At 42.2% G+C, this 25454-nt stretch overlaps 1 protein-coding gene across 1 annotated transcript in view; it reads left to right on the top strand.

The window, feature by feature from the left end:
• Positions 1 to 377: 377 nt before the first annotated feature.
• Positions 378 to 25454, top strand: part of LOC115569630 (F-box/LRR-repeat protein 7) — a 30409-nt gene continuing 5332 nt past the window's right edge. The window contains exons 1-2 of the mRNA XM_030397648.1: positions 378 to 840; positions 7521 to 7610. Of these exons, the coding sequence (XP_030253508.1) occupies positions 804 to 840; positions 7521 to 7610 (127 nt within the window). The 5' untranslated portion in view covers positions 378 to 803. The remainder of the gene's footprint in view (positions 841 to 7520; positions 7611 to 25454) is intronic.

Raw genomic sequence — 25454 nt, 5'->3', positions numbered from 1 at the left:
ACTGTGACGGCCGTACAGATGAACTACACAGTATTTATTAAGCATTTATTAAGTATTATACAGATCAATTGCAACTTTTGAATTGACTCAAGCTTAATTAACTATAACTGTAACATGTACTAATGATGCTACATGATACAAAATAAATGTAATAATATATTTTTCTCATAGTCCACCACTTCCTCAGAGGACAATAAAAGTTATGATCATGCAACACGTGTCTTATTTTCAAAGCATTTATATATTTATTCAACAAAATATAGTGATTGTGTTAAATGTTGTGATTCCTGTGTGTGTGTGAGTGTGAGTCACAGTCTCCTTATCTTTTTTTTAAACCTCCACATCTCCCTCTCTGGTCTGCGGTCTCTTTAAATCCAGATCCAGATCCAGATCCAGGTCCACTCACTCACTCGCTCCAGTCGTCTGATAAACAGCTGCTTCACCATCCAGCGGCCACTTCACCCAAAACTTCGTCCTCCAAAACTCCTCGAATCTGGATTTTTGTTTGTTTTTTGTGTGTTTCGTGGATGTTCAGATAGAATAGATAAACAGTCTGCACCGCTGGAAGTCCGGATTGTAGGTTTTCTTTTCCTTATTTTTGTGCGTTATGCTGCTGAGCTCGTCCTCTGTTCAACATCTGGATTAACTATTTGGAGTCGGAGCTAACGGCCCTGCGCACAAACTCCCGACTGTCTCGCTTTTCCTCTCTTTAATGGAAAGACTTCCCTTCTCTCTGGAATTTAACTCTTTTTGATTAAAACAACAACAACCGAGCTTTGCGCATAGATTATGTATTCTTTAAGATGGGTGCGAACAATGGAAAACAGTATGGAAGCGAGGGTAAGTGCTCCAATTATACGACCTTAAAAATACACGTTTTTATATGAATTCCACTTGGAAGTCGTTTTCATCTCATCAGACTGTGTGACTGTGAAGCTGATTGTTTCTCAATGGTGTCCAGCTGAACTAACATTAAACAGTGCAGCAGTTTCTTAAGCTTCGTAAAGTTGTCTGGGATAACTTAAAACTAGCACAATTCCCTTTATATGTTCAATTTTCTTACTTTAAGTGTTGTCCCTCTATGTGTAACGTTGAGCTTACACCAGACTCCATTCAAAAAAGTACGCATTTTAAAGATGTGTGGATGATGTGGCGCTAATAGCTACGTTTGACTTTATATTGTCTACTTTCTATACTTTTTAAAGATGTGACACGTTTATATTCTTCATATAAATCAGAGTGACATTTAAGAAACTGTGTGACTGTGAAGCTGATTGTTTCTCAATGGTATCCAGCTGAACTAACATCAAACAATGCAGCAGTTTCTGAAGCTTCTTAAAGTTGTCTGGGCTAGCTTAAGACTAGCATGATTCCTTCTATATCTTTAATATTCCTACTTTAAATGTTGTCCCTCTTTGTGTAGTTACACTTACACCAGACTCCATTCAAAAAACTACGAATTTTAAAGATGTGTGGATGATGTGGCGCTTATAGCTACGTTTGGCTTTATATTGTCTACTTTTCTATACTTTTTAAAGATGTGACACGTTTATATTCATCATATAAAAAGGTGACATTTACCAAATTATGTCACTGTCAAGCTAACTGTCCCCATAAACAACATAAAATAAAACAATGCAGCAGTTCTTAAGCTTTTCAGTTTGTCTGAGTTAGCTTAAAACTAGCATAATTCCCTCTATATGTTTATTTTTCTTACTTTATGTGTAGAGTTGAGCTCACACCAGATTCCATTAAAAAACTACGAGTTTTGATGATGTGTGGAAGATGTGGAGCTCATAGCTATGTTTGACTTTAGCTATATTGTCTACTTTTGATTTCATTTTTATAGATGTGACACGTTTATAATAATCATATAAAACAGTGACATTTATCAAATTATGTCATTGTTAAGCTAACTGTCCACCTAAACTAACATAAAACCACGCAGCAGTTTCTTAAGATTATTTCAGTTTGACTGAGCTAGCTTAAAACTAGCACTATTCCTTCTATATCTTGTATTACTTTAAGTGTTGTCTCACTTTGTGTAAAGTTGAACTGACACCAGACTCCATTCAAAAATCCTCTTATTTTACGGATGAGTGTATGATGTGGAGCTGATAGCTGCGTCTGACTTTATATTGTCAACTTTTTATACCTTTTATAGATGTGACACATTTATATTCATCATATAAAACAGACATTAAACAAACTGTGTCACTGTTAGGCTAGTTTCTCGATGGTGTCCAACTAAACAAACATAAAACAATGCAGCAGTTTCTTAAGCGTCTTTCAGTTTGTCTGCGCTAGCTTTAAACTAGCATAATTCCTATGTTAAATTGTCTTACTTTAAGTGTTGTCTCTTTTTGTGTTGTGAGTTGAACCTACACCAGACTCCATTCAAAATTCTTCTTATTTCAAGGATGTGTGGATGATGTGGCGCTAATAGCAACATTTTACTTTAAATGTCCTACTTTTTATACTTAAAAAAATTTACAACATTTGAAGGCTTTTCTTGATATAAAACAGTGTGACATTTACCAAACTCTGTCACTGTTAGGCTAATTGTTGATTGGCTAACATAAAACAATGCTAGCTTCTTAAATATGTCTGAGCTAGCTTAAAACTAGGATAATTCCCTTTACATCTTTACTTTTCTTACTTTAAGTGTTGTCTCTCTTTCTGTAGAGTTGAACTTACACCAGACTCCATTCAAAAATCTTCGACTTTTAGGATGTGTCAATTATGTGGAGTTCATAGTAGCATTTGACTTGTTCAGTTTTTTTGATATGAAGATGCGAGACGTTTACATTTGTCATATAAAACAGAGATTGACATTTACTAGACTGTGTAACCATTAAACAACCCACCGTTTCACAGGCTGTTTATTCCTTATTTCCAACTAAACTAACATAAAACAATGCAGTGGTTTCCTGAATATTCTTTCAGTTTGTCTAAACATTAGTTGTAATTGTAGCAGGCAGTATGTCTATAGCTTGCACAGTTTTGATCTGAAAGTGAGTAGCAACCTCTTCAGTTTAAGTCGGTAGCAAAGCTGATGTTTAAGACCTGTCATGCTGTCAATTTAAATCATATACCACCTCACACAGTTAGTCAAAAGCAGCTGACATGGCGGGGCAGGGAGTTCATCAGACAACACTCAAGTAGCCTAATTCATGGCAGGTTGTTTGTGGAGTGAATGGCTGCAGGTTTAGTCGAGGTGGGTCAAAGGACATCAGTGTTTGGGCACGAGTAATCAGTCTTATCTTGATAAGAGCCAATTCCAGAAATTTTTGTCCACAGTCCCTCAAATGTTTTGTTGTTTGATTGTCTGGCAGCCATTTTGTGCAGATTGTTCAATGCCATATGATCCCCATGTAAACAAAGACAGGTAGTCGGCACTTGAAAAGACAGAAAATAGCTTTATGTTTGAAAAGAAACAGCTCCTCCTTCAATCTTGGAGCAGAGCCGAAGAATCAGAGTTACTTGGTGAAGTTGACTTCACAGCAAAGATGAGAATCCAAAATGTTGTCCCTCTGGCTCCGATTTCCTCTCTTATTTATTAGAGAAGGTAACTGAAGATGAGGAAAATTAAATGACCACCATTCTTTCCAACAGATCTACCAGATGTATTCAGGGAAGTGTTTCTCTCAACTGGAATGTGGCGTAAATCCAGAGGATAAACAGCATTCTTGTGATATTATCATAACCAAAATCCATTTTTTAAGAATCACATACCATAATTTTGATAAAATCTCCAACCACGACAAACTCCCCTTCATTGCTATAGGCATGGATCAACTTCAGTACCAAGAATACTAGCCTTCATATTACCACCAACCTCCTCTGTGTTTTTCATCTAACCTCTAATCTTCGACATCACTTATTCAGAGAAAAAAAAAGAACTGCGGTCCAACTCTACCTAACGCATTACTTCTGTCTCCGGAGCAGAAATGTTTGTATAAATAACATTCCAGTGTGCTCTCTTCCTAAGTCAATAACTGCAGAGAAAAGATTGGAACTCATGATGTTAAAAATAACAAGTGGACCTGCTCCACCTAGGAATCCAGCCTGCTGAGGTACACGAGCAGATCCTATCACAAGATTTGAGCCCTTTCTTGAGCTGAATTCGCAACATTTTATTATTTAACTCTCAGGTTAACAGACATTAGTTGGGTGGGAAAAATATGACGTAGGCCATGGAGGTGGTAACTCTCCCTTTCATTGCAAGGTAGGACGGCAAGTTTGCAAGTCTTTTGTGTACAACATGAAGCATTACACTCCAAACTCAGTGCAAACTTTGATTTTTTACTATCCCAATTAAAACCATGAAAACATCCCTTTTAATGATTTACCAATGATGCAGCTTAAGTATTAAGTGCAGGGATACATGAAAGCATTTTGGTGTAAGCCTGAAGCAACTAAAGAGCTTTAATGCATTTTCTTATGAATAACTTTGCAGTTGAAAGTGAAACTTGATGTAAGAAAGATGTAAGCGTTATTGATTATCAGCTGAAGGGTTTTTTAGGGATTTCCTAGTGGTTGAGACCGTTTATTATTGCAACACTGAAAGATGTTGTTGGAATTCTTTTCCCTGTATTGGAAAAAAAAAGTATTGCACCAAAAAAGTTGGCAAGGTCCAGTCCTGGTTGAGTCAACAGTGTTACTAGGAGCTGTTTGAGCAACTGTTTGTTATTAGTTTTTTTATGACATTTTTAGGCACATGACTAACTATATGTAATTAACTGATTGACCACTTTGTCTATAAATTGACAGAAAACAGAGAGAAATGTCAATGTCAGCTCAAGTTAATGTCTTTTAAAGGTCTTTGGTGCCATCTAAAAACCTAAACATAGTCAGCTTAAAGGTCCAGTGTGTAGAGTATAGAGCCATCTAGAGGTGTGGTTGAAGATAACAACCAACTAAGTCCCCACTCTCATGCCATCAGAAAATATGAAACACATGAAATGCTCTCTGTAGGGTCAGCGTTTGGTTTACTGGTTCTGGGTTCCTGTTGAAACATGGCAGACTGTGGTAGACGGACCTCTTCCTGCGTAGGTAAAAAAAAAAAACCAAAGCAATTCTTATTTTAGGCGATTAATTTTTAGGTGATTGATTGTACATTAATGCAGTCAAAACTTTTAATACTGTATTCCATTTCTACCAGTAAATATCTCTTAATTCTACACACTACACCATTAACAACTGAAGACTAAGGAAACCAGTGAATGCTGACATCTAAGAACCAGGAAATAGAGAATATATTTCAATGGACTTGCGTCTCTACGGCCCTTTTCCAGTTTACCGACCGCTCAAAGAGCTTTACAACACTTGTCACATTCACCCATTCACACAGTGATGGCAGAGGCTGCCATGCAAGGTGCCAGCTGCTCATCAGGAGCAGTTTGGGCTTCAGTATCTTGCTTAAGGACAATTTGACTTGCACTTTGGGGAGCCAGGGATTCAAACCATTGACCATCCAATGACTAGACAACCTGCTCTACCCTCAAGTTGTTGATTCATTTCTTGTCAACCGATGAATAGACTAGAAGTCAGTCAATATATGGCTTTTTTCTAACCAAATCTGATGTAATGCCGTACACAAGTATTTTTGCTGAATCCCATACACATAGGTAGGCAGTAGGGAATGGCAGACCCCACCACCAACAGTGAAAACTACTATAAAGTGAGATAATTACAGAATATAAATACATTGAATTGTTGTTGACGAGAAACTGTTGACTGTCAAATCTGCGTTTGACTAATTATTTTACATGTATTCAGGTATTGTCATCCCACAAAAGAAAATATTGCAAAGTTTTGAAAGCGTTTAGCACCAGTGTCTCAGCCACAAGTGCAGATTTCTGCAATTCCGTTCCGTCCACATCTGTTTTCAAGTGTGACTCCACAATTAATTACACACTGGTCACAGCTATGCAGCAACTCTCCACACCAACACATTATATAAGCACAAGACAGGAAGCAGGAGCTTTTGTGGAGGTTGTTTCTCTAGAAAGACAGAAAACAATCGGCCTTTGGCAGACCCACATGCGTCGAGCACACGGCCCTGCGAAAGAATGCTGTTACTAGTTCAACACTGAAATATATTTACTTGTGTTGATGCTTTCTGCTCTGCTTGGGTATTATATAAAAAAAAAACATGGTCTTAGGTTGACATCTGCAAGCTCTTCATGGATTTCTGAGTCATTTCTGTGGACTGAAGGAGCCTTAGCAGATGTGCCGGCTCAGTGATGTCACCACAGAATGTCATTCATACTCAAACCATATGAGCTGCATGAGTTTTAAATAATCTCTCTATCTGTGTTATTTATCGTCCTAGATTTCAATATCTTGACATCTTTATGTCTTATTCCTTTAATGTTTTGTGAAAGTACCAACAGTCATCCCAACAACGCTGTCCCAATTAAGATATCGAGCTATTTGGTCACAAATATTGTGATGTTTGCATTTTGAGGATATTTCAAAATATCAAGATATATAAATCATGTATCGCGATATAGCCTAAAACGGTATCATTGTATACATTTTTAGTCCATATCGCTGAGCCTTATCTGTGCAATCATTTGTCTTTTGCGCGTCTGAGTTCGGAGTCACCGGCTGCATTTTCCCCTCCCGACACAAGCCTTCATATTTACGACTTATTTCGGGAGCTGTCGGTTCTGTTTAGGTGGCTGCGCTTGATGCGCATGCGGCTCTGACTGTCTCAGAGTACCTCTTCGGCCTTGTCATGCTGGGTGAAAGGCGCATACTTAGTCTCAGGAAAGCCACAAAGCTGCATTTATGATCTGTCTGAGGAATGAAATGCCATAAACAACTACTCCACAGGCAGCCTGCAGTCACCATGGCAGTCGGGCCCTGTCGTGCTCTGGCAAGCGGAGGCACACATTCAGAGGACATGTCTTTTGAAACGCTGATCTCCTGTTCGCCTGCGTGGAGATCCAAATCCTCAATCTAATAATACAAGGTTGTGAGGAGCCGTAAATTCACGTAAAACGTAATAAAAAAGCACTTTCATGTGGCAGTTGTGCGGACTCCACGACCTCGGAAGAATGAAACATTTAATTGCAAATCATTCATTAGAGACAGACGGCTTGTATCTTACGCAGGAGGGTTTCTGCCCTGAAAGAGGATTTCGGGAGACTTTATTCGTCTTCCAAAATATCAAAAAGATGGACAGTAACTTAAACAAACCAGCAAGGACTTTGTGCGTGTGCCAAGGCTCACCGTCCCTCCAAAACTGAGGAACATAAAAGTCGTGAGAGCAGAGACCGATGGGCTTTATATTTCTTTACCCTTCATACCTTCTTACTGTGTTTAAGACATCAAAAAAAAAGTGCGATTCCAGCTTATCTCTGCTAGACACTCTTCGGGATTTAAGGATAAAAGGCGTTGTCGCCCCAAATGAAAAGGGTAAAACCAGTAAATCGCGCCTGCAGTTTGTCATCTTAACGTTTCTATACTGTGTCTCAGCCGTTTTGTTTTTCTTCCCGTTCCCCCCGCAGGTAAAGGGAGCTCAAGCATCTCTTCTGACATAAGTTCGAGCACAGATCATACACCAACTAAAGCTCCAAAGAATGTGGCTACCACCGAAGGTAAGGCATCTGGTGCTCATTAACCAAACTCCCCTCCCTTCTTCTTCTCCTTCTTCTTTCCCTCCTCTCTGCTTCTTCTTCTCCTCCTCCTCCTTCTTCTTCTTCTTCCCCCCCACCATCCACTTTCTGTGCTGCCTATTTTTGGAGAGAGAAACCTGTGTGTTCCTGGGATAACCCTAAATTGAAAACAAACTCACGGCTCCCCATCAGAAACCCAGAAACCAAAGGCATTTTCTTTCGGGGCTTTGTTTGAGAAAGAAAAAAGAAGAGGAGAAAAAAAAAAAAAAAAACAACCAAAACACACACTGCTGGCTTCTCATTGTGGAAGAATGCTTATCTAAACTGTGGTCGTATCAGGCTCAAAGCGCTGCCAGGGAGGGAGGTACATGCGCTCGAGAGGGATTTTTAGCCGGAGAAGGTGTGGGGAGTGAAAATGGGGAAAGAGAGCTTTCGCCTTCTGCTGTTGTTACTCCTCTCCATGCAGCTCTCTGGCTCCCTCTCGCCTCCCCAGCCTCCTTTCTGCCCAGGCAATCTTTCACAAACCTGGCAGACTGACGTTACTTCTCTTTGTCAGGAGTGTGTATGTGTGTGTGTGTGTGTGTGTGTGTTGCTAGCGTAAACTGTAGCTCGGCTGTAAGGGTTCAAAAATACTTTGCAGCTGACGGATGCCTTTTAAAGCCTCCTGTCAGCAGTTGTCAAGATGCGGATTTGTCTGATGCATTTTTAAGAATCTGTCAAAGCGGAAGTTTCTTTTTATTTTCTGAAAAGAAACAGTGCAGAATCTCTGAAGTTCATAGCTTGAAAGAACTGCGATGACAGGTGCCTGTGCTCTCCAGGAAATAAAAGTTCAATATTTATAGATTCTGACACGATCTCAACAGGGCTTTTTTTTTTGTTTACTATTATTTTTACAGTAAACTTCTCGAACTGAATCTACAAGCTTAACCATAATCATTATCCATTTATCTTTGGGTCAACTTAAAGGGTTAACTTTTAAGTTTCAACTAACTAACTAACTAACTCCACCAGTTAAGCGTTCTTGGAGAGGAGTACTCCATATGTGAAAATGTAGTTTAAAGTCTCGTGTGGCTCCAGAGAAAGCTGCGTGTAATCTGATAAACTGCCTCCAGTGATGTCACTCAGCGGCTAGTTGCATTGTGGGTAACGTAGCTGGACTGTGGAGTTACCCTTTAAGCATTTCAGCATTGCAGGCTATGTTTTCATTGGCTTTATAGCACCTTATGAATAATGTTTTCGCTAATCTGTTATAAAGCATCCTACAGCTCGTTTATCTCGAGGCGCTTTACAGGCTCCGAGTTTATTTTGGACCGAAAATGTTTAAAGAATATGAGTAAGACAGAGATGATGAAATCCAAGGACCACATGAAGCAACCGCTGACTGACTGATTTTGATCAAAATGTTATCGATACGCCCCACAGATACATTATGGTCGTTGTGTTTGTGTTGCGGTGTCTCCGTCCTTCTCCGAGTTGACCAGTGACTCACCGGCTGCTTTGCACGCTCACACACACACACACACACACACACACACACATATATATACTCCCCCCGCTTCCCTCTCCTTGCATTGTCATCACCAATCTTAAATTTGCTCTGGCGTGATGAATGTAGTATTCTTGCGGCTTTGGAGCTGCCCACTAGAAAACAAATAGCAGCTCCAGCCTGTGTTTATAGCTGTCAGTCAGCTGAAGTTTTCAAGGTGTTTTCTCAGAGAAGGAAGAAAAAAAATGTAGGCAGAGAGAACGAACCCCTCACGAGACATCAGGACCTGCTTTTGGTTTCACGCAAGACGTGTGTCAATTAGTGTGTTTGAGGGAGGCTAATTCGCTGATTAACCTCGATAAATATAGATTGAGACGTGCCGCGCTTCTGTGAGGCCGATCGCCGTTACTCAATCGCCACGACTGGAAATGCTGACTCACTCGGATATGTGCGTTTAAGAGGGTATTTTGGGGAAATTGATAATCGTCCCGAATGTGTCTGCTCAGAACAACCTGCGCAGATAGAAATATATAGCATAGACCATGGCCAGTGGCTTCCCAACCATAATTTGCCTCCTGTGTTATGACTGAAATTGTTATTTTTTTCTCCATGCTAAGTGGGAGTAATTACATGGTCTGGAACCGCCACGGCCACAGGCAAATCCCCCCTCCTTAAAAAGACACACTCGCGCACACACACACACAAACGCACACTCACGCACACCCCCGTTCACGTGCTCGCACACAGTGGCAGATCACACAGTTGTTGCCCACCTCATCCTGTGGTCCACTAAACTAATCAGGAAGCAGTCTGGGCTGTTTCCCCCACCACACACTGGGAGCATTCATATTAGGGTCTTACGCGGTATCCTCATGCATGCAGGCGTATCGCTGCTGCATTTGTATGGTCAGTTCACTGTTAGATCAGAATATGACAACGCGTTTTCTGGCAACACAACAGTCATCGTGTCATATATGTTTACATCCACGTTCTTTGAGATAACACGCTTTTATGAAACAGTTCAAAGAGACTGATGAGCAGATAGCAGAAGAAAGAAAATGAACGCTTCAAGCTGGAAGTTTGTCCTGATGAGGGACTTTTTTTCATGCCTCACAGGCTTTGTTCAAGTCATGTGAACACCGTACAAGACAACACTGTGTGGCTCCCAGTAAAAGGGGGAAAAAAATGCCTTGTTCGGGGGCAGAAAACTTCCTCCTTCCAACAACACTTCCCTAATGCTCCAGGCTCCCATTTCAGACCGCTAGCTGTATCGCTAACTGGGCTAAGTAGCTAATGGCAATTACTGTTAGCAGCAGACAGCGGTAACTTCATCAATATGCCGCCCCCTATTTGTTTGGAGTATGAATTCAACAGGTGGCCAATTCTTTATGTATTGCACCTTTAAGTGCATTGCTCTATGAGATATATGGCGCGGCAAAATGGTAGAAACCAATATCACAATTTTAGAAAAGACTTTCTAAATGTTAGGGTTCTAAAAATGAGTGAGTTCAGTGCAATGAAGAGAGTCTCACCTTTATGCAATAAATCAGATTTCAGTCAGGAGAGACTTCGCTCTGAGTGAATAAATAATATTTTTACCGCCATGTGCACTTTAGATGTGAAATATAGTGTATGTCCTTGGCGACTCGGCCCCATTGTGACGTCCATTATAATTCAAGATTGAAGGTGAAGCTGTGAGTGGTCTAGGAAACCCCCCGAGGTGGACTTTGATTAGCTCGAAGATTAGGTGAATGTGGTGGAGGACAGTTGGAACGATTTTGCACTGAAATGACAGCTGAGAAGAACAGAAACAAGAACAGATTAAAGTTTATAGGCAACGACATGATTGGTTGATTCAATCATGGGGGGGAGAGAGAGAATTATTACTGCTTACGAACCTCGTTAGAAGCTGAAACCAACTGTCAGAATTGTTACACAAGTTCTTTCTAAAAGTTCAGTAGATGTGTTATTTTTTGATGAATGAAGAGTTTGCTTGAAATTATATTACAATTCCATCTAAAGCTATTATATAACTTTTGCTAAACAGCTGCCATGAGTGAAAGTTAAGAGCAATGGCAGATGTTAAAGTATAGCTTTAGGGCCCGTTTCCACCAAATTAGCTCTGGTTCTTGGACCACTTTTATTACCTTATTACTTGTGAACCAGCCCGTGTTTCCATCGGTTTTCAATGCACAACAACCTGCAGAGTATGACCTGCTTTTCGTTCCAGCTGGGAACCAATTTCTATTTGGTTGTAACGCTCCAAACGTCCCAGAGTTAGGCAGACAAGGCAGAACAGATGGCTGCCATGTTGATGAAATAGGGGTAGTAGTAGTTGTAGTAGTATAAAGTCAGTGAACTTCCTCAGTAATGTCGGCTACGCAGGAAATATCTACCTAAAGTCGATTCACTTTAGCTTACATCATCCACCATAAGCTGCTGGTCATACCAGACCAAGTAAGGTTGTCTCTGCAAAACCCTTAAGTGTACTGAATCGAGAAAAAGATTTAGCTTTAATTCTTGAGGATTCAACTTTTCATTTGTAAGAGAAACATTGTTAATTCCTCTTTCAAAATAGGACACACGATCTCCCTGTAAAGCTCCGTGTGCGAGATCCAAACCAGAGCCACTCAGCATGAATGGCTGGAGACGGCACCGATTCTAACCAGAATTGTTTCATTTTTCGTCAACTCAAAATTTATGCCACCAGAAGAATCCGAAAGATGCTATAATCATCTCAAAACTCTTCACAATGTGGCTTTAAAGTCAATAAATCATGATATTGAATTATTATCCAGGTCTTATATCAGCGTACAGATGGAAAAGTAGGCCATCCCCTGTCTCCCAACACGCGCTCCAACAAAATCAACACGAGGAAGTTACACTCATTCTCCTCCTGAGAACAAACCCAGTCGGGCAGTCATCTGGCAACTTTTTCGACGCGTCTCTGTTTTCATTTATTATTTAGACGGGCTTGCGGTGGCCTGACCCAGTTGAGTTGCTTATTAGCCGCAGACTGAAAGCCAAAGTCCTGGACGGTAAATCCTTCCTGTGGGATGAAACTGAGTATCTCCCAGCAGGGGTTACACTGTGACCCTGTCTGGGCCTCAAGGGTTTGCTTTGGCACGGCCCAACTCAGGGTACCGTAGGAATGCGGCTCAGACATGGCAGGAGCTCAACCGACAACACCCTGAGATGTTGGGCCTGCGTGTCGTAACTCTTAAAACGCCGGTTTTGATCCTCCTGTATCAGCTGGAGCCCGTGCCAAGCTTTAGCCACTGATGTAACGCAGACCCACCGGGGCGTTGATCGTGTCAAAGCAGCCATGCTTCGGGGTCAGCTCCTTCACCCATTTATAATGGCACCAGGAAGGTAGCTGGGAAACAGGGAATGGTGGGAACAATGAACACGCTGACTTCCTTTTCTGTCTGCCAAGGACCAAAGAAACAAGTGATAACAGCGAGGGGGGAAAATCTGAGTCTAGTCCTTCCACGCCAGAAAGCACCGTAGTAAAAGATAACACAAACACGTCATGATTTATACGCATTTTACCATAATTCTGCTTTTTAACACTGTTGTTTTCTTGCATATGGTCACTCTAGAAAGAGTTAATGCCAGGATTAGACTTTGTGGTAATGAATAATCATAAAGGGAGAAAACTAATTCTTCATGTCGGATCTCTGACGTAGAGATTAGCGCGTTAAAACCTAAACATGGCAATAAGATCTTGTGTATTCAAACATGCACGTCGAAAAGGTTGCGTTTCAAGTCAAGCTGCGATGTTTCCTCAGCCATAACAAAGTATTAACTTTAACCCAAAACCATGATTGTTCCCTGAACCCAAAAACTCAAGAGCATTGTCACATCATCAAACTGGTTTAGTTTGTAGCCAAATATTTAGTAACACAGACAATAGGCGGATTTTGTCATTTAATCTGAAGGACTTGTTTTTGGGTTTTTTTTTAGGGGTTTATTGAGCTGAAAGAGTAATTTAAAGGGACAGCTCAACCCCCAAAATCCTAAACACATAAACACAAGCTTGAATCTACTCATAGACAAGAGGCTAGCTAACGTAACAGCTCGGCCGAGGAGGACCTGCATGCATTTTGTGTAGCTTGTACGCCGTTTGACATGTAAGTCCGCTGGTACGTTACGTCACTGTGAAGCCTCGTGAATGTGTCAAATTGTGCAGCAGTAATCAGGAGGAACGTCTGAAGGCTCCGACACACTTACACCGACTAAACGTCTGCACTTGTCACTCACTCCGAATTGCGATGCCAGTACAAATATTTATTTTACTGACATTAGCTTTGTTTCCAGCGAGTAATTATTGGGTGTATATAGGGACTTTGCTTCGTAAACATTACAGAAATAACATTCAGTGATGAAAAAGAAGCTATAAGATATTCAATTTTGGCAACGGTGCACGTATACATGAGCTGAGAAATGCTGTCGACATAAGGTGGTGCTCAAAAACGCACTAACTTGTGCAAGTTTGAGGTACTTGTACTACTAATGCATCAACTCCACCACATTTCAAAGACGTACTGTACTTTTAACTGCACTACCTTCATTTGACAGCGGAGATGGTCTTTGCAAATTAAATGTTCTGTGCATCCGTGTGGGTGTTTCCCATCAGTCTGTCTTATAAAAACCTAATGTTTGGACTAACAGACCTTGGTATAATTCTATTATGGCAACACGCCCTCCCGAAACTGATCAGTCATAGTGCAGCACTCCCACTTAGCTTGTTGTGGAGGCAGCGCGAGGGGTCAGCCCTGCAGTCTAAACAGCCCACAGAAAGTCTCCAGCGTGTTCATATTTTTGCCCTCCCAAAGGCAACAAATCGCTCACACTCCGTCTGTAAACTAACCTCACGCGCTGATGACCCATTTACTTGTGTTTACCTTAGCAGATATATAATGTTTCACTGTTGATTTTTGCCGTGCCAAACACCAAGGAGGCTGCTGCGAGGTGTTTGCGTGTGCCGCTGCAGAGAGAGAGAGAAGATTTAAGATGTTGTCGCGTCATGTTTTTTTTTAAATCATCCGTCGTCGGTTACATTACAGCCGGTATATCTTCTAAGCCAAGCACAACTCTGGGCTGAAAAACCCACGAGGCGTTGTGACCAATTTATCTTTTTGGAAGATTTGGTGAAACTCGATGCTGCATTTGTTCTGCTGAGGTTCTCACACAGGCGGAGAGACGCCTGTTTAGATGATGAAGCATCTGCCTTCGGAGGGAAATATTTGGCGAGCGATCAACTATCTTATGGAGGATTTACAGGATACAGTTTACAGATTGTTCTGATTTTGTGCACAGGAGTCAACGGCCTCAAGACGTTTGGAAAAAGCCGTCCCTTTTTCTCCATTTTAAGTTAACGGACACGAAGCAGCAGCCTGCGGTTATTTTAAGACTTTTTTTTTTTTTTTCAACAAGCCCGGAGCAATTGCACTGAGAAATATCAGTGCCTTTTTACTTCTAGACCTCATTGGAAATTGTCTACGTAAAAGAGAGAGAACACAGAGAGGCAAAGAATGCCAAAGCTATTTTCCCCAGATTTTCTCCATCAGCTGTCCTCGCTCCTCCCCTTTCCCCTCCACCGCTCCCAGGGCCAGGAAATCTGAGCGAAAAGGCACAGAACAAGGCGGCGAAAAAAGAAAAAGAAAACAAGTGAAAGCAGTTAAGGCGAAGAAGGAGGAGGGGAAGCGAAGGAAAGGCAGTTCAGCGAGCTCCATCTCATAACTCTTCTCTGATTACTGCTCCGTCTTCTCGTCCCCCCCTCCCCGTCTCAGGGAGGAAGAACCGGCCCTGTTGTTTTGAATGCGTTTGCCATTTTCTCCAACAGGGTCACATTTTTTCAGTCGTACTACAGGAGCACGTTTGACAGCAGCTGGGAAAGACGCCACCTGGCCCAAACGCACGCTCGCTCCCTTTAAGATTGTTGGCCGGCAAGCGATGTTTTCACCGCGATACACCTGGGCCTTCGGACTTTTATGTGGCAACTCGACTACAGTCTTGAACCAGCTGAACTGACACATCGGACTTCCCCTCCCCTTTCTTTTCATTCTGTGGTTTGTTTCATTACGTAAGCTGGGAAGTGTCAGTTGTGGCTGAAGTCTGCAATGGCACGAAAACGAAGGGGAAAAAGTAGACAGTGTTCTTGAAAGGGTCTCCTCGTTTTTTAAACAACCAGCATGAGTTCGAATTTGTGGCTCTTGCCTACGAAGAAGAAAATATCGCTCTCAGAAGTCATTTATATTGGTTGTCAAACCTTCAGCCTTCGCCGCGGTGCAGATTTTTAACTTCGAGCCTCATCCAGGAACATCATACGTGTCCTGTCCTGGATTGAACCTGGATGTTGTAGCGGTGAAGCCGTTAATGAAACTTTGTCAGGGGAGAATACTGAAAATACAGAATCACCAAGTGGAAGTGTTTTAAAAGTGGCCCTGCAACATCAGGCTAATCTGCGCGTCGCCAGAGAATAGCTCTAGCTGCCAGGCTAACCGCTGTATCCAAACAGGAACATGCTAGCCATTTCTACATATCGTTTTTTCCAGTCTACTGGTCAAATTCATCCATTCACACTCACATTAATACACCGAAATAGCTGCCCGTGGACGTTTCCAAGATGGCTCCCGACTTGCCAATAGGGCCATAAAGTGTCAAATGGTGGTTTTACGTGGCGCTTTTTAACCTTTGGACTGAGCCATGCTGTTTTAGCGTCTTCCAGTTGAATGCTTACGTAAGCGTAAAGGCATGGAAACGTCTCATTCTCATCTAACTCCTGACGATTAAACGTATTTCCTCAGATTTCAAACGGCTCCTTTCAAGCCGCTGCAAACCGCATCAAATAAAAGAATACTTCATCAGAGTTTTGTCATGTTTTTGTACCTTCTTCCTAAAGAAATAGTCTCTCTGAAGACTGTTTCAGCACTTCTACCACTTGAGACAAAACAACCTCTTTTCTGAAGTTAAAGTGAACCCTTTTTTTTTTTTTTTTGGTCAGAAGTTTAAAACCGCAGAAGTTCCAGCACTTCCCTTGTTCTGTTGCTTCAACCACATGAGATCACTACATTTGCTCCTCATCACGACCAAATCAACCGTTTAGGCCAGAGCTCGCTTTTCCATTCCTGTCTGATGTGCAGCTCTCCTCCGTGCTGTGCGTAGCCAACGTTACCCTCAGTCATTTAACACGACTGTCACTCCGCGTAGAGCCCTCCTTTTACGCTCCTGCCAAAATGGATAAAGTGTACAGAAAGACATTTCATGCACGTGATTCTCATACCGTGACGCCCAATCTCTGACATCGCGATTTAACAACCTGTTTAAAATTGACATCACTTTGAATATTTTTTTGCACGATGCCAAATTGCTTTTGGATCTGAACTGTCATCTCTGTCCTGGAAAAATTCATGCCGTGATGAATAGTCGCGCTGAAGCGCTCGTTTTTTTGTTTTTTTTTGAAGGACTGCCTCTGAGTAGATCACGCCTGTGAATCTTGGCTTTAAGATATCTGAGTGTCTGCTGTCCTCCTCAGCCGAGGATTTATAAAGTGACGAGGGCAGAGCGCGGAGACGTCTGTGTCTTTTGAGCTGACAGAAGGGCTTAAAAAGAGGCAGAAAACTCCCCCGAGGAAATCGTTCGTGTCGCGAAGAATGACACGTTATAGTTCCTGGCGCACGTATCGCCGAGTCTGTCGGTGCACGACCTTCAAAAGGGATTCTTCGAGACTGAGTGAGTGTGAGAATAGCTGCAGTGCAGAAGTAGTTTTTTGGGGGGGGTTGTGTGGAGCTAAGGAGTCTGTTTCCTGTCCAAGTGTGCACATTGTAAAGGAACCAGCGGGGCCCTATTGTCTTTCAGGTTGTCCAGTGACGTAAGACCTTCCTGTAGTGAAGGCTTTGCTGATAGCCCGGCCGCCACACTGTACCGTAATATCAACTTCCATGTATTCAATAAAACCCAAGACAGACAGATGTTTTCTATCCCAGGAGTTCTCTCTCTCTCAGTCGGATGTTTCCCTTTAAAACACTGGAGCACGTAGCCGTTTAGCGCCGATAAATCAATCCTGCTTTTAAATCTCTTTCAGTCAAATCCCTGCTGCCTGGTTGTTTCTCATTAGCCGATACTTCTTCCACTTTTTTTACACTTAGCCCCCTCTTGTATTGATGTGGATTTGATTTCCTGACTAGGAAATGAGCATCTCTGATTCCCACTCGCATGCACACAACACACCGCCCTGTCACGGTCTTGGCAGGGAGGAGCACGGCGAAAGCTTGCAGAGCGGAGCAGGAACATGTCACAGGGCTAATGGCATTGAGGTAATGGATTGGTCTGTTCTGCCAGATGCAGCAGTAATAATCCCTGCGAGCTCCAGACGGGGTCTTAGCAGAGCTTCACAGCGCTGCAAGATCCTGCAAAGAATCCCTATAGCTTTAGTTTATGACCAGGCTGCGTCAAAGTCTGGATTGACCCTGCCTGTGCACTTGTCTCTGTCTCTGGTAAAGTCTGCAAGCCCTTTTGCCAATTTATCTTCCCCCTTTCTTTTCCTCTTGCCCGTATTTTCTTTAAGAGGCCCTCAAATGACTCCCCGAAATCTGTTTTTGTGCGCTCCTTTTTTTTTTTTTCAAAAAGTTCATCAGGTTTTTGTCATTAGGGCGACATCTCTCCGAAACATCCAGCTGCGCCGCTTCATCACGCAGGCATCTTGTCTTTGCAGTGATCACTTCGATTGATTTACATTGAACTCCTGGTTTCAAAGCGCGTTCCAGATGTGCCTCAGAAGGAAGGCTAAGTTGATGTTAATGGGATCCTGCTGCGGCACTGCTGTGGATCAGCGTAGATTTGGGTATTAGTGGCAAATGATTTCAGCCAACTATGCGCCGCTGTGGCTATATGCGCATTCAAAATGCATGAGTTTCTCTTTCATTTCACCACTGCGCCGTTGTTCTTTGTCCAGGGTAAAGACCAGATGTTCCACTGTTTCCCCTTTGATTTCCTAAACCAAACTGAATCTTCCACCATCTGCACTCGCGCTGCCTTCAAGAGCAGCGTAACAGCTGCATGGTATTTGTTCTGTTAATGATAGGTTTGTAGCGATGCAGAGATATAAAACACGACACCGCCGGTTGACTTACGCAGAATTTTGCCATAACTGAGAGATACGAGAGGGTTTATTGCCCCGTGCTGCGCGCTCCGAAACTCAAGGTGCACTTATTAGCGTCTTCTGGAGCCTTCGCTTGCATCAGGTGGTCCTCATTAGCAGAAAGAGTCATAGATAGATCTGTTGACATGCAAGCTCAGTAGCTCTTATGATTGTGGCCTTCTCATGTCTGCTGGCTTGCAAGTTAAGCATGAAGTTCATTATTGACCTTGGGAATTGAGGCTGAGCTGAATGCTTTCGCTGTTGCCATGATAACTGACGTCCAAATCAGCATTCAGAAGGAAGGAGACGCTGCGTCAGCTGCACTTGAAAAAAAAAAAGAGGCAAACACGCCGATAAACAGAGCAAGAAATGGAGCTCCTCTGTGGCGCTGTATGAAGATGGAAGATTTCTGCCTTGAGAGCAAAGTGAAAATGACAAGATACAACAGCTGAACGCATACTTGCTCATTACGTTTTGAAGGTGAGGGACAGTGTTAAGGCCAAGGTTTTTGTCGGATCCAAAATGCAGAGACTGGGGTCAAGAGATCACTTCAAAGGTGTTTATTCCAACAAACCAAATTGAGATGCTTGGAGCGAGCAGGGCGAGCAGGCTGGATGGAGTGGTCTGGTGGCAATGAGGAAGGATTCCAGGAAGACATACGGAGCCAAAAACGCAAATAAACACTTGAAAACACTGTGAAGAATACTCTGAGTTTAACAAGAGCGCAGGTGTAATCACCACACACACGTGGTGGAACAATCTGCCGCTGGAGTGGCGAAGAGACCAGGGTTTAATAGACGGAGGTGATGAGCTGATGATTTGCAGGTGCGTCAGGAGCCAGAGGCCACGCCCACGAACACAGAAGCACACAGGGAAGGAGCAGGTGAGGGAGGAAAGAGGTGGGAACAGATGAGGAAAAACACAACAACACAAAAAAAAACCCGACTGCTACGGCCAACATCGTGACAGACAGCGGCTGATGTCTCCTCTCGTGTACTCGTCTCCCAATAGAGACTTTTCAAACATAGGGAATCTTACAGGTTGTTATCAGTCAGTGCTTCCTGATTGATAAGACACTGAAATGACAATGATTGAGAAAATCCAGACGCAGATTAGTCAGATACAACAGGTTTATACGACTTACAACCTAAAAAAAACAGCAGCGTGACATCATCAGCTACCAATGTGTGATGTCAGAGGAAAATGGCCTCCATGTACACGAGGTCTAATCACTCATAATAGCGAAGTTGAGCAGTTGCTCTTTGGGACAGCTCTAGAAATTGGAGTAGACTAAACAATCATAACTCAATGGCCACTTTCATGGTGATACAGTTGAAAGCACCTAAAACAGTTATTACAGTGACAGTGGGCTTGTTTTTCTTCAAACTACTGTTTTATAAAGTCAAGAGTGAACTTTTCTGCTGTTGTTTGGAGTTTTGGTTGATAAAAACTAGTTTTACTTTTTTAAGTTATGAACTGTACAGCTATACTGGGAGTCAGACTTCAAGTGTTAGTGTTTCATTCAAGTGAAATTTAGTAGGGGAGGATGCACTTCACTGTAAAATGTGACTCCAGATTTGAGGATTTCAGCCTTCTCAGGAATGATTATATACTTTCTCCGCCTGATGAATTCTGTTTATTCCTCATTAGGTTACAGTAGTGTGCTTCATCTGGCAAACATTTTGCATTCATACGTTTTCTGTCTTTACCCCACAGCTCTTTATCTAGACTGTGCCTGCATGGTTGGCCTTGAAACTATGTGTTTGTCTCACTATAGAGATCAGACCTGCACGTCCTTGCAAATGAGAAAAAGAAAAAAATTTGGATTGCAAATGCATCAGACAGAAAGCTTCACACGCTGAAAACCTGGTCGAGGTTCCTCAGATGCCAAGTGGAAACGTTATTTCACTTGTAGAGGGGATGAAGTGTGAAAATCTGACAGGAGAGTGAATATTTTGGTGATAAAATCATTGTCTGGGAGTCCAACAGTCCTTATTGTGCGTACAGCGTCGATACTCGGCGATGATTGCATAAACAGCTGCTCGACAACATAGATGGATAACACTTACACGTCCTTAAAGAGGCCCAGGTGCTGTGTATCCAGAACCCACTGAGAAACCTGAGGGCTGTCTTCATTTAACTTCTCCCACCAGCTGTGTGGAAGTGAGAGGAGGGACGGGGGTGGTTGTAGTTTAATTAGTAGCTCTATGTTTCTCCGGGCTTGGAGCGCTCTTCTGATCGGTGACACATGTAATTACAGCATTTGGAGGTTTCTCCTGAGCCGGTGGCGAATGAGTTTGTCTTCCGAATGTATTAGTTTGGACTCGGACAACAAAGGGAACGCCTCCCTCATCCATTAAAACTAATGACTCAAGAAATGTGTCTGCACATGGCCCTGTGGAAAATCTGATCTTCTGCTGGATGGATGGGGATTTTTGCTCAACAAAGACTCTTTTTTCTAGTGATGTCACAGGTAGGTTTGGGTACCCAACTCGAATGACATTCTACTGAGTGCAGATTTATTTTTAATCAGTGCCAAGTATCGGTAGCTGAGAGCGCATTTCATTAACGAGAGTCATCAGGGGCATCACTCCCTGTAAAATTTGTAATGTGAAATACAAGCTGACCAGGGCGACACCTTTTAACCTGAGGAACAACCGGGACAAACATAAATAATAACGTGTTTGGAAGAGGTAATGTTGGGTACCAGTACTGAATTCCAGGTTCCAGTTTCGGTATCAATATTGGTTCAGATGCGATAGTTACCACCTCAACACAAGTCACAGGATTGATACTTGAAATCAAACTGTTTTACCATCAGTACATGAGCTTATATCATTATATCAAGGAGGTTATCTTTCCACCCATGTCCATTTGTTGGTTTGTTGGTTTATCAGCAGGATTATGAACGGATTTCTACGAAACTTGGATGGAGGATGAGTCTCCGCTCAGAATAGACTCAATTATCTTTTGGTGTGGATCTGGATAAAGGGACAGATCCTGAAATGTTTTCCTTACTTTAAATAACATTGCAAGATATGTCATTTATCAACATTTTCTTTAATTTGTCAGGGAATGATGCTTGGATCTTGATGAAAAAGGGGAACTGTTGATGCCTTGATGGAGGTGTGCGCTCTACTTCTAGTTAGTAGACTTATTATTTAATTAAAAAATTGAATAGAACCTGCATAAATAAACGTATTTCCACTTGTTTGTATAGCTCTGTGTTGCGTAGTGTGTGGTTCCTGGCATGTTGGATAAATCCACAATCACTTGGTATTAACTCAGGAATCTCGCAATATTTGCAGTGTACTTGAATAAACATAAAAAGCCCCGCACGGCTATTGTCACGACATATTTGGACAGGTGTGTGAAATTTGAAATAGATGAGGTGTTTATAATGACTTCAGACCATTAAATCCTTCGTATGAAGCTGAAGAACACAGGCCAAAATAAGCTCCATGACCTCAAGAAAATGATCCTACACATTTAAAGGTTAACTAATCAGAGGCAGACCACCCAGGAGAGCATGATGCACTAAACCCAAACTGAGGTCAACTGTAACCCAGAAGAATGATTAAATCCCAGCGTCGTCCATCAGCTGAATGATACGAGTTTGATTAACACGCAGAGCTTTCGTGCTCGGCAGCACGCTTTGTTTTGCTCGAATTTGGACGCGAGTGAGATTTTAAGGCACACGAGAGGGCGTTTTTTTTCAGGTAGCCGTGAATCTGTGGACATGTTCCCGAGAGGACGAGTCTGTGGATATCATCAGAGGCGGAACCGAGCCAGGGTCTGGAATACAGATCCGCAGGACAGTCGTAAGGATGCTGTCACTGCCCAGCTGTCAGTCCCTGCACACAAATCCACATGACATGACAGGATGCTGTCCATTTGTCATGCTGATGCTGACACACAGTGTGTTGAAGCAGCTCACTGTCAGTCCTGAAGCATCCATTAACCCACATTGGTTCAATCATGGTTCAGTCTGCACGACTGGGACTGGAAATGTATGTTAAACCACAACTTTGACCAAACGCTTTCTGTCTGGTTCAACAACAATCAAACATAGTTAGCTTAATATATCTTAGCAAAATATGGGAGATCTGCTGAGTGACTTTTTCCGTTGTTTTGCACAGAATAACGCTGAAACAATTCTCAATTTTAGCTGTCCTCACTAACCTGCCCCCATTTCTAAATCTCACTGCTGGGAAATGAGCTTTGTTTAGCCCAGTCATCGGGATGAAATGTTGGAAAATGTTCCTGCAAACCACTGATATGTTCACATTTGTACATGTCATACATGCCATATTTACATTTCTACAGTACGCGTAATATAACGTTCATGTTACATGTTTATGACCTGGCTCACATATCAAGAGGTGGTGGGGATGGTGTTGCCAAGCCAGTGACCACAGTTCAAGACTGGGTTTTCAACATTTGTAAGCGCGACATCACTGGATATTATTAAGGAGACCTCGGGACAATTTCCAGCGCTGTTTGTGGCAAACAAAATCGGTATTTTAAGCCAAAACATGATCTTTCCAAACACTAAGCCAAGTGGTTTTGTGCTTGAACCTAACCAGAGCATAAGCGCAGCATTGTGACAACAGAAAAGTGGGTTGCTTTGTTTAAACCTCAATAACATTACCAGCTATTCACACCCAAAGTCCTGACATTGATGCTAGTGACAACTACAGCTTGTCCTAAATACCATCAGGTGCTAAAGACTTCGTGTTCAACCAGTCAGCCAATGTCCAACACTGTTAATTCCACCGCCATCAATCAAGCACTTAAGCACTTGAAGACTATTTCAGGGCTACGAACCACAAACTAGCAACCACTCAAAAAGGACATTTAGAGTTTGTTCTGTTGTGTCTAAGACAGTTTAATAGTAAGAGGTTAGATTAAGATGAACACATTTCACTTTCTATACATTTTGTTAGACTCACTGAAGAAAAACAGCAGCGATTCATTGACTTCACATAACTAATAGTGTTTCAAATATTCAGTCTTTGTATAAGTTTAGAATAAAACTCTGTTGATCCCAGAGATGAGAGCTTACTTAAAGATGAATTGATTCTTTAGGGTTTTTCTGCTTTACAAGTCAGCAATGTTCAGCAACATTTATTCAAACTCAATAGAGGCTTATGTTTGACATAAAGATCAGGAAATTTAAGGTGCAGGAATAAAAACTAGAAGAAGACTTCAGCAATCCAAAGGTGGATAAAGTTGTTGAGTTCCTGAAATGGTTCCTTGAAAGGGTCTTGTCATGGAAAAGGGTCAGTGATCAAGTGGGTTGTGACATATTTCCTTCTAGAACAATCGGATGGTTCCTCAGTTCCCATAAAAGTTCCCAGATGTTCTTTCAGATTAAAAAATGCACGTTTAATATTGAATCCATAAGAAAACAGCTGAAAACTGATATATCTGTTATTGCTTCTGGAATTATAGTCTCCAGAATAGTTTTGACTCATTTTATTATGTTTTCATTGAAGGCAACGTGCTGGAGAAATTTGAAAATAGAGATTAATTCAATTTTGACTTTCCCTCATCATCACCTCACTATTAGTCTCAAACAAACAGATTATCCAGTCTCACGGTTGGACATCTGTAAGTGACATCATTCTCGTGACTACTTGAAATGCTTTTAGTGATGACTATCAGTCCGACTGAGCTCCTCGAGAGCGGACAAGACGAGCTGGAGGAGTGACGAGGACACACAGATAGCATCAGAGAAGAGCACTCAGTGTCCCAGTGTGATGGCTCGACCCCTGGAATCAGATCCGACGCCCCGGCTGGAGGGCTCCGCCGTCTCACGCCACGGCGATGGAATCCAGCCAGCGCTTCTCGCAGCTGCGTCTTCAGACGTGGCGGCAATCAGCGCACATCTGTCAGGAGGGCCTCAGTGTTTACACAGGGATAACGCTACATTGTCAGCCGCAGCACCAAAATCCTCAGCTGGTCTCTTTGAAGATACTGAGTTCATCTGATGAGGAGGCCATGTGACCGCTGCCCGAAGCGCCTGGAAGATAAATGTGACACATTTTTTCCCCCGACATCCGAAAAACATGATAACGGGATCCATGGAAACTCCTCTTCATTGATGATAAAAGCTGGTGTGGCTTTGGCACCATCACGGTGAACCCTGCACTTTCGGTCACTTTCTTGGCTTTTTCTTATCCTCACAAATAACTGGATAATGTAATGTGACAGTACGTTATATCCAACATAAATATGGGGGAAATTAATGGAATAAATGAGTTTCAGTGATCGAAAACAGCAATGGTAAAGATGTAGTCCTTAAAGACGCAATACGTCACTGAAGAGTTACACAGAAAGAAATGAGCCCACTGTGCTGCCACAATGCTTTTTAAGGGGCATTCCACCAATTTAACCAGGCCCTCGGGAAGAGCGCCAAGATTTGAAGCCAACTTTCATAGTGGCCAAACCGTGTAATTCCATTGTCACATGACGCACTGGGGCCCCAAAAGACTTTTTCCCATAAGCTTACGTTGTGAAAGAAAGCAGCTGTAAAACGAGCCTCAAAACCGCCATGAAATGACTCGTTTCACTGTCATTATATGATCGATTCGGTTCGATAAGCTTTGGAGAGACCAGAAGAGCCGCAAGATTGAATCATTTATCTCTGTCCAAGTTAGCCAGCTCGGTCGATGGAAGTCTCTATGGGCCCACAAGACAGAAGTGTTTCCATCCCCGGGAACTCAAGCTTCTTTGGCCTCGTGAACCACCAAACAGCTTTTATTGTAATGAACAGTGCCATCTCCAAGGCTGTATCCAGGTTTTCTTGATACATCCATGAATCCAACACATCAACATCAGTTTACTGGTGAAACGGGATTTTTACATTTCTTTGGAAAAACTACTCCATCAGCCCAGTTGCTTCTATCATTCCCATTAAATTCTGTAGAGGTTTGGTTGTATAAAGAGTGAGAAAGTCCAAGTCGGGTGGAGGTCGGTGTTCATGGATGGGTCCAACAAACAAAGGACTTGAACCCAGGAGGCTGTCGTTCTTGTCTCATTCAAAACAACTGAAAAGTTGACGTTGACTTGTTTGAACTTTTATCCGTAAACAAACAGTCAGTAAATACTTAACTTGCATCATGTATGTTAATGACATGTCTTCCTAAACCTAACCAACTTCTTTTGTTGCCTAAACTCGACCAAACTGCGA

The sequence above is a fragment of the Sparus aurata genome, chromosome 19 (assembly GCF_900880675.1).
Source record: "Sparus aurata chromosome 19, fSpaAur1.1, whole genome shotgun sequence".
Taxonomy (NCBI): domain Eukaryota; kingdom Metazoa; phylum Chordata; class Actinopteri; order Spariformes; family Sparidae; genus Sparus; species Sparus aurata.
Note: the sequence above shows the minus strand (reverse complement) of the source record. Positions and strands in the feature narration are given on the sequence as shown.